This window comes from Festucalex cinctus, chromosome 19 (assembly GCF_051991245.1).
Source record: "Festucalex cinctus isolate MCC-2025b chromosome 19, RoL_Fcin_1.0, whole genome shotgun sequence".
Lineage (NCBI taxonomy): Eukaryota > Metazoa > Chordata > Actinopteri > Syngnathiformes > Syngnathidae > Festucalex > Festucalex cinctus.
The window spans coordinates 21,222,570-21,238,662 of record NC_135429.1 but is presented as its reverse complement, the minus strand read 5'-3'; the positions used below and the strand labels follow the sequence as shown (position 1 = coordinate 21,238,662).

The following is a 16,093-nucleotide window of genomic DNA, read 5'->3' as shown; positions in this document are numbered from 1 at the left end:
CACGGAAGCCGCTGACAGCCTTGCGCTGGACGGGCTCCGGGAGAGCGTGGCTTATTTCCCCTCCGGTTGCGGCTACCCTTGGTCACGGCGGGTGTAGCCTTGGTCACTGCGGATCCGGCTGCTGAGGGCGAGCACGGAAGCCGCTGACAGCCTTGCGGTGCACGGGCTCCGGGAGAGCGTGGCTTATTTCCCCTCCGGTTACGGCTACGCTTGGTCACGGCGGGTGTAGCCTTGGTCACTGCGGATCCGGCTGCCGACGGCGAACACGGAGACCGCGGACGGCCTTGCGCTGGACAGGCTCCGGGAGAGCGCGGCTGATTCCCCCTCTGGTCCCGGCTACCCGACCCATAATGTCGGTCAAGCGGCGGGAAGTCCTCCTCATGGAAGACCCCAAAACGGTTAGAGAGCTGGATATCGCGTGGATTCAACGGGTCGGGCAGATGAGGCGATTTACTCGACCTGTTATTATGTTTGCCAGTCGGAGTGGGGAGTGGAGGACTGGATGTTAGGACTCGGAGTGAGAGAAACACGCCCCACTCTTTTAGGTTTGGCTCCAAGCTCGTTCCAACGGCCGTCTTCCAGAGGTTGGACGGGCACTGTGGAGTCCAATTCGATGCCAGGTGCAGCAGAAGAGGCTGCACCAAGTATAACCATGGAGTCGAGGAACCTCTCATCGTCATGGATTTTATGAAGCATTGAGATCCGTTCCTGAAGCTCGACAATGGTCTGGGACAGGTGGATGCAGTGGTCGCAAGTCCTCGGTGGGGTAAGTGCAGACATATTCGCCTTGAACGGCGTGGGGGGTGTCACCACGCGGTCCGTTTTAGGGGAACAATGCAGTCGCCTTGTGCAGTCTCTAGTTTCTTCTTGAAACTTTCCAAAGTTCACACTTTCCAACAAAATAACGGAGAAATAGTGGCGTTCAACAAAAAAAAAAAAAAAAACACACCAGCGTTCACTCAGCGTTCACTCAGCCGGACGTGACGTCTATGACGTGACGGCAATGCATCAGCTTGCCTTAGTTAGTTATCAGTGTGTTGAATATGGCTAGGTTTTGTGAAAATTCCCATTTTTGACCAAGAAATGGTCTTGATTTTGCAAAAAGGATGGAAATGGCTGTCGTGAATACTTTCTTCCAGAAGAGGCAGGAACATAGGGTGTCCTACAAAAGTTGAGGGAGAAGTACACAGGTAGACTACATCTTGTGTAGACGGATTAATGACGAAAATGAGAGAGAACAAAGAGTAGAAGGGGTGACTGTTGTGGACCAGAAAGTAGCCAAGATTAGTAAGGATGAAGTGAGAAGGGCATTGAAGAGGATGAAGAGTGGAAAGGCACTCGGCGACCCTGATGATATACCTGTGGAGGTATAGAAGTGAAGGCGAGGTAGCAGTAGAATTTCTGTCTGGGTTGTTCAACAGGATCTTAGATAGTGAGAAAAAATGCCCGAGGAATGGAGGAGAAGTGTGCTGGTGCCCGTTTTTAAGAACAAAGGAGACGTGCAGAATTGTGGCAACTACAGAGTAATAAAGCTGGTGAGCCACACAATGAATCTATTGGGTGGAAGGAAAAAAAAAAGAAAAAAAAAAAAGAAGAGTAGTGGAAGCTAGACTGAGGGCAGAAGTGAACATTTGTGAGCAGCAGTATAGTTTCATGCCACAAAAGGAGTACGACAGATGCAGTATTTACTTTGAGGATGTTGATTGAGAAGTACAGAGATGGTCAGAAGGAGCTGCATTGTGTCTTTGTTGACCTGGAGAAAGCTTATGACAGGGTGCCCAGAGAGGAACTGAGGTATTGTATGAGGAAGTCTGGAGTGACGGAGAAGTATGTTCATGTGGTGCAGGACATGTATGAGGATAGTAAGGAGTGGTGAGGTGTGCTATAGGTGTGACGTAGGAGTTCAAGGTGGAGGTGGGACTACATCAGGGATCAGCTCTGAGCCCCTTCTTGTTCGCTATAGTAATGGACAGGATGACAGACGAGGTTAGACAGGAATCCCCATGGACTATGATGTTTGCAGATGACATAGTGATCTGAAGTGAGAGCAGGGAACATGTGGAGGAGAAGCTAGAGACGTGGAGGTTTGCCCTGGAAAGGAGGGAAATGAAGGTTAACCGTAGCAAGACGGAGTATCTGTGTGTGAATGAGAGGGACCCAAGTGGAAGAAGTGAGGCTACAGGGAGAAGAGACCAAGAAGGTGGAGGAGTTTAAGTATTTAGGGTCTACAGTCCAGAGCAATGGAGAGTGTGGAAAAGAAGTGAAGAAGCGTGTGCAGGCAGGCTGGAATGGGTGGGAAAAAAGTGTCAGGTGTGATGTGTGATTGAAGAGTTTCAGCTAAATTGAAAGGAAAGGTTTATAAAACTGTGGTGAGACAAGCGATGTTGTTTGGTCTGGAGACAGTGCCACTGAGGAAAAGACAGGAGGCAGACCTGGAGGTGGCAGAGATGAAGATGCTGAGGTTCTCTTTGGGAGTGACCAGGTTGGAGAGGATCAGGAATTAGTACATCTAGAGGGACAGCACATCTTAGAGGCCTTGGAGATAAAGTCAGAGAGGCCAGATAGAGATGGTTTGGACATGTCCAGAGGAGAGATAGTGAGTAAATTGACAGAAGGATGCTGAGTTTCCAAATGCCAGGCAGAAGATTGAGAGGAAGAGCAAAGAGGAGGTTTATGGATGCAGTTAAAGAGGACATGAAAGTAGTTGGTGTGAGAGCAGAGGATGCAGAGGACAGGGTTAAATGGAGGCAACAGATTCGCTGTGACGACCCCTGAAGGGAAAAGCTGAAAGAAGAAGAAGACCAGAATGACAAAAATTTTAGACCAACTTCGGGGCCAATTTTTTTTTAACGAAATTTTGTAGTGCACACATTTTTTTTTTAATAATATTGTACATGACTAGTATTTATCCTGTTCAAATGGGGAGATTTTCAAAGACAAAATATAAAGGCAGAAAACAGCGTAATAGACGCAATAAAGTAAACAATAAGAAGGGAAAAAATGGGGAAAATATAAATAAATCGTGTGCATTCCTGGCATAAAAACGGATCAGGGATGAAGAAGGTGAGAATTTTATTCAACCCCTCTTCGGGTGTCTGGGGGCATGCTCCCTTGGAATATTTCACATTTTAACACTTTAATTTGATGCATTTTAAAAAATAAAAAAAATCAAGCAGAATTAAAAAGACAGCATATATGTATGCATGGTCGCACGATTATGCTTTACTGTATTACTGTATAAGCAGGGTTGGAAGTAGGCCTGCACGATATTCCGTTTGAACATCGTGATTGTGATGTGCGCATGAGTGTTTTTTTGTTGTTGTTTTTTTTATTTTTTTAAAGAACAAACAAACTGTTTTGCTGCATAAAACCAGCAAGCTACTCCATGCTCAGTCTGCACAGCATGTCGCGCTCCTCCCCTCCCTCCTGCTACTCAGTCACCGGCCGCCCCTCCCCCCTTCACTCTAACAACTACGGCTGCCTGCTCTGAAAACACTACAGGCGACATGCTAATTGGAAATACAGCCATTACTTAGAATTTGTGTCTAGTAAAGATTACAAAGCCTTCTCAGTGCGTTGCAAACTTTACGCTGGCAAAAAAAGTCCACATCCAATTTGAGGAAACATCAAAGCACAACGCGATAGGTAGGGAGACAGCCAACAGTTCTACATTTCCTTCATAAAAACATGTGAGCTGCAGCCAGTTCTGTCGGCAAAGTGAGCTACCTTCGTCGTGTGGAGGCTATTTGATTCCAAGACTGTCAGATATGATGCAAAAACAGTAGTTTGCAAATTGTTCAGGAAAACTGTTGCCGTTAAAGTTAAGAGGATGCGCAGACATACGCGAAGGCGTGCAAAATGACTTTTACCGTGACCGGTAACTCGCCATCTAGTTGACTGGAGTTTGTGATGCTAACCGGCAGTGAAGCTAACGAACTGCGTACTCTGCTGTCGCGCAGCAGAGTAAACATGCACATTTGGGTTATTCATACCCGCTAGCAAAGACTAGTGTTGTTCCGATACTGATATCGGCAGAGGCGCCGATAGTGCAGTAAAACAGTGGTATCGGTATCGTTGACTACTCACAAGTAACATGCCGATACCATTCATTCCAAAGCTAATATAGGATTTTGGATGCAGCATCTTGTGTCTTGCTCGTGCACGACATTCACTGATATGTGACATGCTCACTGCATACAGATCTAAGATATCCTATTGGCCCTTGAATGCTCTGAAAACCAATGGCAAAACAGCTTTTGCATGTTGTGGAAAAAAAACCTTAGGTATCGGTATCGGCCGATACTCCAAAGCTGGTTATCGGTATCGGTATCCAAAAAACGGTATCGGAACAACACTAGTAAAGACTACAAGCAATCATGGCATTTTCTTGCTCTTCTGATTGTCCAATCAGAGACCAATCAGTTTTATTAGACAGAACCAAATAATCAGTTGCTTAAACCTACACGAACAGTGTAAGAGAAAATGTTGACAAGGGGTGGGCTAAAAAAAGGGTTTAATTTCTGACTTTTATAATTCTCTAATTCCCCATGTTTCAGAAAGCTTCAATGATGAGTTGTGAGCCTGTATTTAGACATGCCTTTGGTTTTGTCGGAGAGAGATTGGCAGAGAGCACGTACTCTGGCACACACCTGGGCTATTAATACACGACTTCAACTCATTGACTTCATGACTTCAACTCATTCAATTTCAATGGTTAATGCGGGTGTGAGGTAGGCGGTACATCCTGAACTTGTTGCCAGCCAATCGCAGGGGCCATAGAGATGAAATAAAGATCCACACTCACAAGCACAACTAGGGACAATTCAGAACGCCCAATTAACCTGCCATGCATGTCTTTGGAATGTGGGAGGAGACTGGAGTACCCGGAGAAGACCCACGCAGGCACAGGGAGAACATGCAACCTCTACCCAGGAAGGCCGAAGCCTGGACTCGAACTTGCGTCCTCAGTACTGGGAGGCGGATGTGCCAACCACTCATTCACCATGTCGGTTATTTAATGTTTAGGGGGGGGGGGGGGGGGGGGGGGGGGGGGAGTGTTTTACATTATTGGAGAATGATTTTCATTCAATATTCTCAATACATCAGAATGTAATCATTACTTAAGTACACTTATTTTCCTACATTCAAGAACGGTGCTAATGTTTGAACGGTGGCCTACATTAACTCTTTGCAATCCGCCGACGAACTAGTTCGTCATGTGACACCCGGTGGGCGTCACCCGAAGACGAAAAAGTTCGTCAAATGTGTTTTTTTTTTATGAATGGGTGGATGAGTCTCTTAGGCAGTTTCCCTCTGAATATTAAGCCCGTGAAGCACTGTAGTGACAAACTGTGCCCTCTTGATGGCAGTGATGGTCTCTTTACACGAGAAGGATGTGATTTCCTAGTAAAGGCGGAGTGTTGTGGAGTGGTGGGGGCCCGTGGCTGGGGGAGAAAAGACGAGTGCTAACGGCGGCTAACCGGAGGCCGCTAAAAACAAAAGCTCACGCTTTTGAGCAGAGCGTTTGTCACGATCGGTCAAGAGATGACGAATAGAAAGATCAAGGAGCCGGATTCTGCATAAGAGAGTGTGAAAAGCGACAAAAACGTCACGGGCGCCCACTTCAGAAGCCACCGCCTCCGGCGTTCTCTGAGACACGGAGTGAAAGTTTGCATCGTCGTATCTCTGACCAGTCCACGTCATCTGACGAGGAATCCGTGACGAATTTGGCGAATTCGAGCCGCCTTCACCAGTTGAACAGATCAATTCAAGTGTGGCAAAGGGAGCAGCAGCAGCGATTTATCCCCGAAAGCTCCTGGAAGCCCCGGAGGTAAGCTAACGTTTAGCATTCTGTAAATCGAGTGATCACAATTGTACTAGTTCAGTATATTGAATGTGACAGGGATGAAATGACTTGGATGGATGAGAATATTCACAGACATGCTTCTGTATACTGTACGTGCAATGTCTGTAACCTCGTACTAACTAACGCATGTTGCACAACATTCGATTACAGTTGGGGCAGCGTACACAAATGGCCCCTTCGCAGTCACACGCAGTGCGACCGAGAGGTAAAAAAAAAATCACAATACCTTGCAACAATAATAAAAGTTACATCTTGATCACAGTATTTTCTGTAATTTACAGAAGCAGCTACTACACTGGCAGAGGCACAAGCGTGTGAACATCTTGCAGTGTCCCCCTGAACGCAGAAGAAAGCTTCACACGCGATCACACAAAAGACACTATTGGGTTTCAAAACAAAACCCATGCACCCATTCATGCATGCATATTTTGTAAATAACCCCAAATTTGCAAATAGTTTATCAAATGTGAAAATGGAGCTGTTATTTCCCTGTATAGTACGTAAATAGCGCACACCCACGAGCACGCACGCACACGCACGAGCACGCACACACGAGCACGCACACCCACACACATGCACAAACATTCCTGTAAATAATCATTTTGTAAATAGTTTGTGAAATGTGAAAATATTGCTGTTTACACACGCTATCAGATATGTAAATAAATCCTTATTTTGCTATCAAAAACACATTTTCATTTTTTTTTTCATGTTTTATGGAAGGCAAGGACTGTTGAGATATTTGAGATGTCACTAAACCAAAAAATATTACTGTAAAAGTCACTGCTTTGCAGAAAATGCATCATTTCACAAAAAGCTTCATTTCTCCTTATTTTGCCCGAGATTCTTGAATTATGTAAAATCAAGCCATTTTCAAATGATGATTACTAAAGAACAGAATAAGGTAGAATCATACTTTTTTTTCTAATGAAAGAGGGGACCCCAATATTTCAAACAACACCCACCATGTCTATTTAGTCATAGCACACAATATTCTGATAAGCATTGAAAATGGGTGAAAATATGCGAAATCTGATGGGATTCTGGCGTTACCTTGTCAGAAAATGCGTGGGATTGAAAGAGTTAATAAATACATTTGACATTTTAGGAATAAAACCTCTACCTCGCTTTTACGTATACTTAAGTCTACTATGCTATTGTATTAAGATGCTGATCCAAATGGTGGAACTTGTAGAGAGGTATTTTTTTCCCGTCTGTATATCCCTATATTTTGTATATGTAATTTTAAAAATACATACAGTAACGTTTTGTCATGAGTACTGCATTATTACATTCAACTGCAGTTGCAACTGAAGACGACAATTTCGTTATGTAAATCAGTGCTGAGTATATATGGACAAATGTGTGCACTTGACAACTCATGAAAATAAAATGAAACTGGTTACAAAATATAGTCCACATACCTGTAATGTTCTTCGACTGCATGCACATTACCCGGAACCTTTCAAATGAGCTTCCATCCAAGTTAGCTTTGGACCCCGGCAACTCTAAGTTTCAACACTTCTAAGATTAAATTAGCACTTCCTGCGGCACCTACAAAATATAAGTACTGGTACATACATATTCCAGCTGTGAGAACAGCTTTAATATGAGGAGTTGTAACACCAGTGCATGCAGCGCTTCCACATATGACATTTTCGCCTGTCAAAAGGTGCAGACAACGCATGCATGTTGCTTTTCTCAGAAAGGACGGAGTCGATGTAAATTTTAAGACTTGGGTAAGTAAAATTTGAGACCTGGGATGAAAATATGGGTGTTTTTTTAAAGACATTAAGGCCTAAAATATTTAAAGTTTCTGAATTTTAGACTAAGACTTTTTTTTTTTTTAAGACCCCGTGGAAGGATGTTTATCCATGTCAGATGTGTTTGTGTTACCAGTCGCTGAATGTGTGTCATATTCAGCAGTGCCGTTTAAGTTTGATTTATGTTTTTATTTTTTTCAATAAATAGTAACTTTCGGTTATGTGTAAAATAATGACATCCAGATCAATTACATACACTAGTTCCATTGCTCATCTGAGGATTGCTTGTAAAAATATAAATTTGTTTTCATTTTTGCCACTTGATTAAATTGGTTCAACATTAAAAAAAATTATTATTTTTTTGTCCTCGACATGATCATATCGTGGCTACCTAATCCGGCATTTCCTACATTTGACAGAACTACCTTAAGACATTTGACAGCACTGCCTTAAGACTAATGATGTTCCGATACCGTTTTTTGGCTCCCGATACCGATACCCAGCTTTGCAGTATCGGCTGATACCGATACCATGCCGATACTTAAGTTTTTTTTTCCTCAACATGAAAAAGCTGTCCTACCATTGGTTCAGAGCATTCAAGGACCAATAGGTTATCTTCGATCGGCATGCAGTGAGCATGGCACATACCAGTGAATGTCGTGCATGAGCAAGACACAAGATGCTGCATCCAAAATCCTATATTAGCGTTGGAATTAATGGTAACGGCATGTTACTTGTGAGTAGTCAACGATACCGATACCACTGTTTTAATGCAGTATCGGCACCTCTGCCGATACCAGTATCGGTATCGGAACAACACTACTTAAGACATGACAACAAAGTCAAGATTGGCGTTCATATTTTAAGTAATTTCTTCGCCAATCTCCACCCCCCCCCATTTACTGAAAATTAACATTGGTTCCAAATATCGGTCTCCTTGACTAATAATCGGCATCGGTTTGGGCCATAGAAAAAACACATATCTGTATATCGATATTTAAAATTGTATTGTATTTCCTTGGTTGTACATATTTTCAACTAACCAAGGAAAGCATGCAGTTGAAAATAATTACATTATCGGTGCAAGACTTACTCTGAGCTTCATCACTAGGGTTGTCTCTGGCTTTCATCAGCTCTTCGAACTCTGCAGACATTGGAATGGAAATCTACAGGAATACAAACCATGGCAAATCATTTAAAAGGCATTTACATTTTAATTAAAATTTAATGTCTACAATAATGGATCCCTTACTTCATTTGGGTGCTTCCTGTGAAACTCCTTTATCTGTTTAAGTCTGTTGTAGAACTCTGCAAATTCATTGGGCCCTGAGATGGCAGCAAGCTCATCCCTCCTCATTCTATCAAAAATACAGAGAGCATGAATATTGAACTCAACACTTAAAATAAGAACATACCGCAGCGTTTTCGTTGTATTCATTCAGCAGCGGCACAGGGCCACTCCTCTAATCCGACCCACCGCTCTTTCGAGCTAGCCAAAAAAAAATAAAAATAGTGTCTTTTGTGTGAGCGAGATTCCAGTCAAGAATCGGGGAAAATTTTGCCATGCCACCATGCATTTCTGATTGGTGTCGTTCCTGGTTGGCTGCTTCATCAAGCCACTGTGAATGACTGCGTATGACGAAGGTTAGTGCTGGCCGGTAAGGGAAAAAAAATATCACGATAGGGGCCATTTCATATCACGCTAACGATATAGATATATTTGCAGTTCTTCCATGAACAATTATATAACATACTTTGCTTACGTTTTCACACTTTATTTGTAAGTAACATTAATGAATGTCGCAAATGAATCCAGTAGTGATGCAATATAAATAATAAATGAAAACAAAGGAGGCACAGTAGCCTACACATTTTTTATTAGGCATAAAAAAATAAAGTTCAGACATTTTCAGTCATAAATTAAATGAAACGAAAAAATATTATAAATATTATATTCTTATGTCTGTAGCTTTGTAGTGCAACTAGAGTGGTATATCAACAGTACCTAACATTATTTGCATGTGGCAAATGCAATTATCAGGGGTGTGCAAAAAAAAAAAAAAAAAAAAAAAAAAAAAAAAAAAAAAAAAATCGATTCATAAAAGAATGGAGATTCTCATTCATTAATCGAATCGATATTAATATCCAAAAATCGTTTTTATTTAAATCAGAAATGAGGAAGGGGGAAAGGCAGTTGTAGCCCACATGCTGTTTTTGTGGAAAAAGGCACTTGCAATACAAAATTAATAAATGAAGAAAGAAAGAAAAAAAAAAACAACTAATGTATATTTGCCATTTTGTCTTGCAGACTGGAGTAGATCATGACAATGTTGTGCATAACTTAAATTGAAGCATAAATCATTTGTCAATCAAATAATTTTGAATCGAAAATCGTTTGAATCGAGAATCGAAAATAGATTCTGAATCGAATAGTAGACCCGAAATTCGTAATCGAATCGTGAGACAGTCAAAAATACCCAGCCCGAGCAATTATAGTAGGGATGCACGATAATGCTAATTTCAACCGATACCGATAAACCAATAATTTAGAGGTGCCGATGTTGATAACCGATAAGTAAGCCGATAATTGTTTGCAAAATTAATTTAAATACAATTATGCTTTCAAGTGCTACTACTATAAGTCTAACAAATACATTGAAACATTTTTTGCACAATGTTTCATTGTATGTAAAGCACCATGAAGCTGAATTGTATTGATATGAGCCACAAACACAACAGATGGACCAACGTGGCATGTCTATAATTATTGATGGATTTCATTATTATCTGGTTTATCTGTATGAAATCAAACTGTCGATAATTATCGGCAGATTTCTCTATTATCTGGTTTATCTGTTTGACGTCAAAAGGGTCGATAAGTGCCGATAATTAATCGGCCGCCGATATCGTGCATCACTAAATTATATCAAAATAAACACAAACATTCTGTTTTACAGAATCTGCAATCAATCGCCTCTGTTATTTTCTTCCAGCGAGGTACGTTTTTGTCATATGTGGTGACCCGCACAAAGGACTCCTGTAATTCGGTTGACTTTGGATTTTCTTTTGCCACCTTTTTCGGAAAAAAATACCTCTTTCTGTTGGAATTGTCGCAGTCAAGCCTGATACTTCAATCAAAAGCAGTGTCAGACCCTAATGTATACTCTTGCATAAAAAAAAAGCCTTATGACGTATATATACACACACACGTCATGTGTAGGCGGGGACAATGACGCTTATGACGTACATATACGTCATATGTATTAAGAGAGTTAAACATTTATTAATTTTGTATTGTAAATGCCTTTTTCCACAAAATCAGCATCTGGGCTACAACTGCCTTTTCCCCTTCTTCTTCATTTCTAATTTAAATAAAAGCGATTTTTGGATATTAAATATCAATTTGATTTGATTAATAAATGAGAATCTCGATTCTTTTATGAATCGATTTTTTGGCACATCCCTAGTAAATATACCCGTAGATGCGTCATTTTTTATTTTTATTTTATTTTTTAATATTGGAGTTGTATTATAATAAACTTAGGTTTGTGTGAATGCCACAGGTGTAAGCTCTGAAATGTGTTTGAAATTATGTTTCTATTAGAAAAAAAAAAAATCCTACATCACATTTTCGTGAAAAGAAAAAAAAACTTGATATTTTACTTTTAAAGGGGAAGTCACTCCAAAGAAATATCTTGACAATATGCAATATGTTCTATGCAGCCCATCTAGACTAAATAAGGTGTTCTGGTTAATACTGTGTTCTATCAATACGAATTCAGAAGCAAAAACCAGCTGCTTTTAGCAATATCATAAGACGGCCATTTTGCCACATTGTAAATGACAGTTGCTCAGGGCTCAGACAACAACCAATCACAAATCATCTTCAGAAAACAGGTGAGCTGTGATTGGTCGTTGCCTCAGAGAGGAGTTGGGTAGAAATGTCTGAATTTTGTTTCATAGCTCATATTTCCACAAATTTAATAAGACTAGTGAAGTCACATATACTATATTATTGCCAAGAATTGTTTAAGGTTGACTTCCCCTTTAACAAAATTGCTCAGTAATTCAGTGTTGTACTTGCCTTCAGCCATGCAAATTACTTCTAGCAGTAATGTTTTAAAACATGGGAAAAATGAGGACTTACCCATCTTTGTCTTCGTAAGAGTCTCTGAGATTGGCACTCACGTCCATGTACCGCTACAAAAAACAAAACAAAAAAAAGACAGTCTGTATATAAGACAATAAATGATGACGTGCTAAAGCAAAAGTTATATTGACTTGAGCTTGTAGTTATTCAAATGTACTATCAATTGGGGTGGGGGTTGGTTGATTTAGAAGACCATCTCATATATTTATAATAAAAAAGTAACGGTCACGTTATTCTGTATAAGAAATAGAATGACAACTTTTGTCATAAATTCGGAACAGACACAGTATACAACGTTTATGGAGTTGCAGTGATTCTAGGGCTGGGCGATATGGCCAAAAAATAAAATCTCGATTTTTGCAGTCATTCAGGACGATTACGATTTTAACCTAATAAATCCAACAAACGTTTACTTAAAGGTTTAATTTATTCAAAAATAATTCCTGCGCAAAATGTTTAGACACCAGTAACGTATCCTGATTCTAGATCAGTTTTAACACAAAATTACATCACATAAAAGCATTTGGATGTAACAGAACATAAGAACAACCGCTTTTAATCATCCAGAAGACAAAATTCGATTTCACGATTTAGCAAACTTTCAACGATTCAATTTTTTAAAATGACGATATATCGAATTAATTCGATTTATTGCCCAGCCCTAATGTGATTCCTATCGGATTTTTCTCAGCAGCGGTGGAAAGGCCCAAAAATCAGGAGATGTCGACCGGCGGTGGGGGGTTATTCTACAACCCCTAGCAAAAAGTATGGAATCACTCACGAGCACTCACTCAGACGTTTTAGGCGAAAGCCTCACTGTCTTACTAACCCAGATCGATGCTCTTCACATCAGCGGTGAGAAATAATGGCAGAGAGGCACAAAATGTTATTGGAAAGTAGTGTCGTGAACTCCGATTGGTATGTTGTGTGCTCGAGGAGCAGGACGAGGATAAGGAGGAGAAGACACCGCGGCAAGTGAGGTCTGTATGTGTGTGTGTGTGTGTGTGTGTGTGTGTGTGTGTGTGTGTGTGTGTGTGTGCGGGTGTGTGTGTGTGTGTGTGTGTGTGTGTGGGGGGGGGGTGGGGGTAGCAGGTACACGCTAGTTTACAACGATCAAGCTTTTTATTCCACGACCAAAATGTCACACTGTAAATTGGTTGCTGCTGAAACTTGAATAAAGCCCCAGTTGAATAAGCAATACGATACCCGGTTCCTTCGTCTGTATTTTACATGACCGAGACGAGAGCTGCGCGTTCACAGCAACCCAAATTAAAACACTCGAAAAAGTTAACAGTGAAGCGTCATCTCCAGATTATTGCGCCCAGTCATGTGCAGAAACGCCAGTTTTATTTACTTATCATTAGAGCTATCAAACGATTAAATTTCTTTATCAGATTAAATCACATCTTAGAATTTGGATTAATCATGATTAATCACTGACTTAAAAAGGCTTTTTTCCCCCCCCAACATATTTTGCCCGCTAAATTTGAAGCGCACCTGTTGTGTGTTCATTTTTTCGACATTTAATGTTATGAGGACAACTTCAAAAATTTATATCCCCTGCACATGCTCATCCTGCTTTTTCTAATCAATTAATTACTAGCATAATTTAAAATGGGAAAAAATGAGCTACGGGTGTAACAAAAACCGATTCGAACCGGAAATCCGATTTTGAGTTTAACGATGCGAGTGCGCCGGCACACGGACAACTGTATCGGTCTACAAATAGCTTGTGCCGGTCGATGGCCCGATCAAGACGTCATAAATCGGTTTTATGTTGCTGATATATGAAATCAGGCTGTCTTATAAAACCACCAAAACAGTCCAGTTGCTCTCGATTCAGTGCCTTAAGAATGAAATGTCCTCCTGGATGAATGAGAATATTATTCACAAGCCAGCTGTTGAAACTGCATTTCCTCGACTCTAAGTCACGCGAGACTTCGCCGGGGAAACGTGTTTGTGTGTGGGTAGAAAAAAAAAAAAAAGAAAAAAAAGTCTTGACTTGTCGCAGTTATGTAACTTAAGGTAGCACATTTGCTTTCGGTTTTGGGAGGAAAGTATTGAAGACGCGAATAAGAGTCAGTGCTCCGGCAAGTTTAATGTCCAAAGTATGGAAGCGATGTTAATTTTATATGAACAACGTCATGTACAGAGACTGTCAAATGCGAGTACGGCAGGTGTACAGACAGCTGGCTTGAAACAGCGGTGCTCAAACCAACGGACAGACAAACAGGACTTCTTCCAATTAAAACGCCCACAACTCGACCAGATAAAAGGTAATATCGACCTTAATAATTTGATTTATTAAACACTTAAGCCATACAGTGTTGTGTAGAATGAGGGCTTTCAGGAATTGGGACATGATAAAAACATTAGCGTCCCAAAAGCTGTTGGCGAGCGCCCCTCATCCGCCGACTTCCATATAACATGGATGTCCGTGCGCGCATCAAATCAGCAAGTGCACTAATACTCGAGCAGTAAATATATATATATATATATATATATATATTAGGGGTGTGAATTGCCTAGTTCCTTACGATTCGATCCGTATCACGATTCATAGGTCGCGATTCGATTCGATACCGATTAATCCCAATATGAATTTACAAATCAATTGTTGCGATTTTTTTACTCAAATTTAGAAAATACCATTCAGTAAACTTGTACATGTACAATGTAAGATTTGTATGAAAATTTATCATTTATTAACTCATTTACTCCCAAAGACGTATAAATACATTCTATTTTAAATATTACCATGCTCCCAAAGATGTATTTATACGTTTTGGCTTTGATCCAGCCTCTGAACTGAAGAGAATGCATGACGTAATGGTAGTTGTTACAAAAACGGCCAGCAGGTGGCAGCAGAGTATAAGAGATCAAAAAGCTCCTTTTCCCCACTATTTTAAACAGATTTGTGAAAAATGATGAACCTTAGCCATATTCTAATGCTAATTGGTGCAAAATGGAAACGGAAAGAAATATGCTTTTTTTTTCCTGATGAAAGAAGACGCTCTAATTTTTCTTTTGGTAGATTCCATGTTTTTATAGCAATAGGACACAATATTCTATGGGCCTTGCAAAATCAGTCCAAATCCAGTAAAACAGCGAAAATGTCCTGGGAGTGAATGAGTTAATCTGAAACTTCAGTTTTATAACTGCGAGCCACTGTATTTAACAAACAGGTTGTAACCTTTTTCATGTTAGAACAGCATTGAAATAAAATATTAAGACTTAATGTTCCATTAATATAACATTCTTCCATGCTTCAGGTGTGAAAGTTAGACGTTTTGTTGAATATTTTTCCATCAAAAATGGATGTTAAAAAATCGATTCAACTGCCTATTGAATCGATTCAAGATTCGCGTGCTGTAGTATCGCGATATATTGCCGAATCGATTTTTTAACACCCCTAATGTGTGTATGTGTATATATATATATATATATATATATATATAAAAATATCGATATCGCGACATTGGCCCTTGCAATATGCATATCGCAAAGGCACGCAATAAGTTTTATATGGAATTTTATGCTTTTTATATGAATTTGACCAGTCAGAGGCTAACTAAAATGTGCATCACCATTCAATAGTTGAAAATTATCAAGACATAATTACAATTAATTAACTAAGATTACATGAAGGTTGCTTATTTTGGCCCATGAAAAATGTTTTTTCTTTAGGTACATGTTAAATATCGCAATAATATCGATATCGCTATGTTCAGCAAGTATATCGCATGTTTTTCCAATATCGTGCAGCCCTAATATATATATATATATATATATATATATATATATATATATATATATATATATATATATATATATATATATATATATATATATATATATATATATATATATATATATCTGTGCTGACGAGGGAAGTGGACTGTGCATCTTTCAATTCCCTCGCTGCAAACATGCTAACCGATGTTAGCGTGTGTACACGACAATAACTCGAGTTAAAAGAATGAAATGAAATGCTACCATGCTTCCCTGGCTCAAAGCTTAAAAAAGAATGAGCACGGTCAGAAATTGATTTGTATGCTGATACAGCACAGACGTAAAAAATAACATGGCATCATGCTGAAGTAACTAGTATTTTTTTGTTTGTCCTAATAAGTATAAAATATGTGTGGGAGAAGCTCTAAATGCAGATTTGGTGCTTGTGTGAGTTAATTATCTATCTATCGATCTATCCATCTAATAGGACTGTCTCAGAAAATTAGAATACTGTGATAAAGTCCTTTATTTTCTGTAATGCAATTAAATAAGCAAAAATGCCATACATTCTGGATTCATTTC

The 16,093-nt window shown here is 39.9% G+C and overlaps 1 protein-coding gene and 1 long non-coding RNA gene across 4 annotated transcripts in view; one reads left to right on the top strand and one right to left on the bottom strand.

Moving 5' to 3' along the window:
• sf3a3 (splicing factor 3a, subunit 3) overlaps positions 1 to 16,093 on the bottom strand; it is a 91,727-nt gene that overhangs the window by 33,094 nt on the left and 42,540 nt on the right. For all 3 annotated transcript variants that reach the window (XM_077506246.1, XM_077506245.1, XM_077506247.1), the window contains 3 exons: positions 11,777 to 11,829; positions 8,882 to 8,987; positions 8,723 to 8,795 (listed from right to left, as the gene is read on the bottom strand). In XM_077506246.1, coding sequence (XP_077362372.1) covers positions 8,723 to 8,795; positions 8,882 to 8,987; positions 11,777 to 11,829 — 232 coding nt within the window. The remainder of the gene's footprint in view (positions 1 to 8,722; positions 8,796 to 8,881; positions 8,988 to 11,776; positions 11,830 to 16,093) is intronic.
• On the top strand, positions 5,453 to 6,303 carry LOC144007572 (uncharacterized). The gene is made up of 3 exons (XR_013280224.1): positions 5,453 to 5,830; positions 6,017 to 6,071; positions 6,148 to 6,303. It is a non-coding gene; the product is annotated as an uncharacterized LOC144007572 (long non-coding RNA).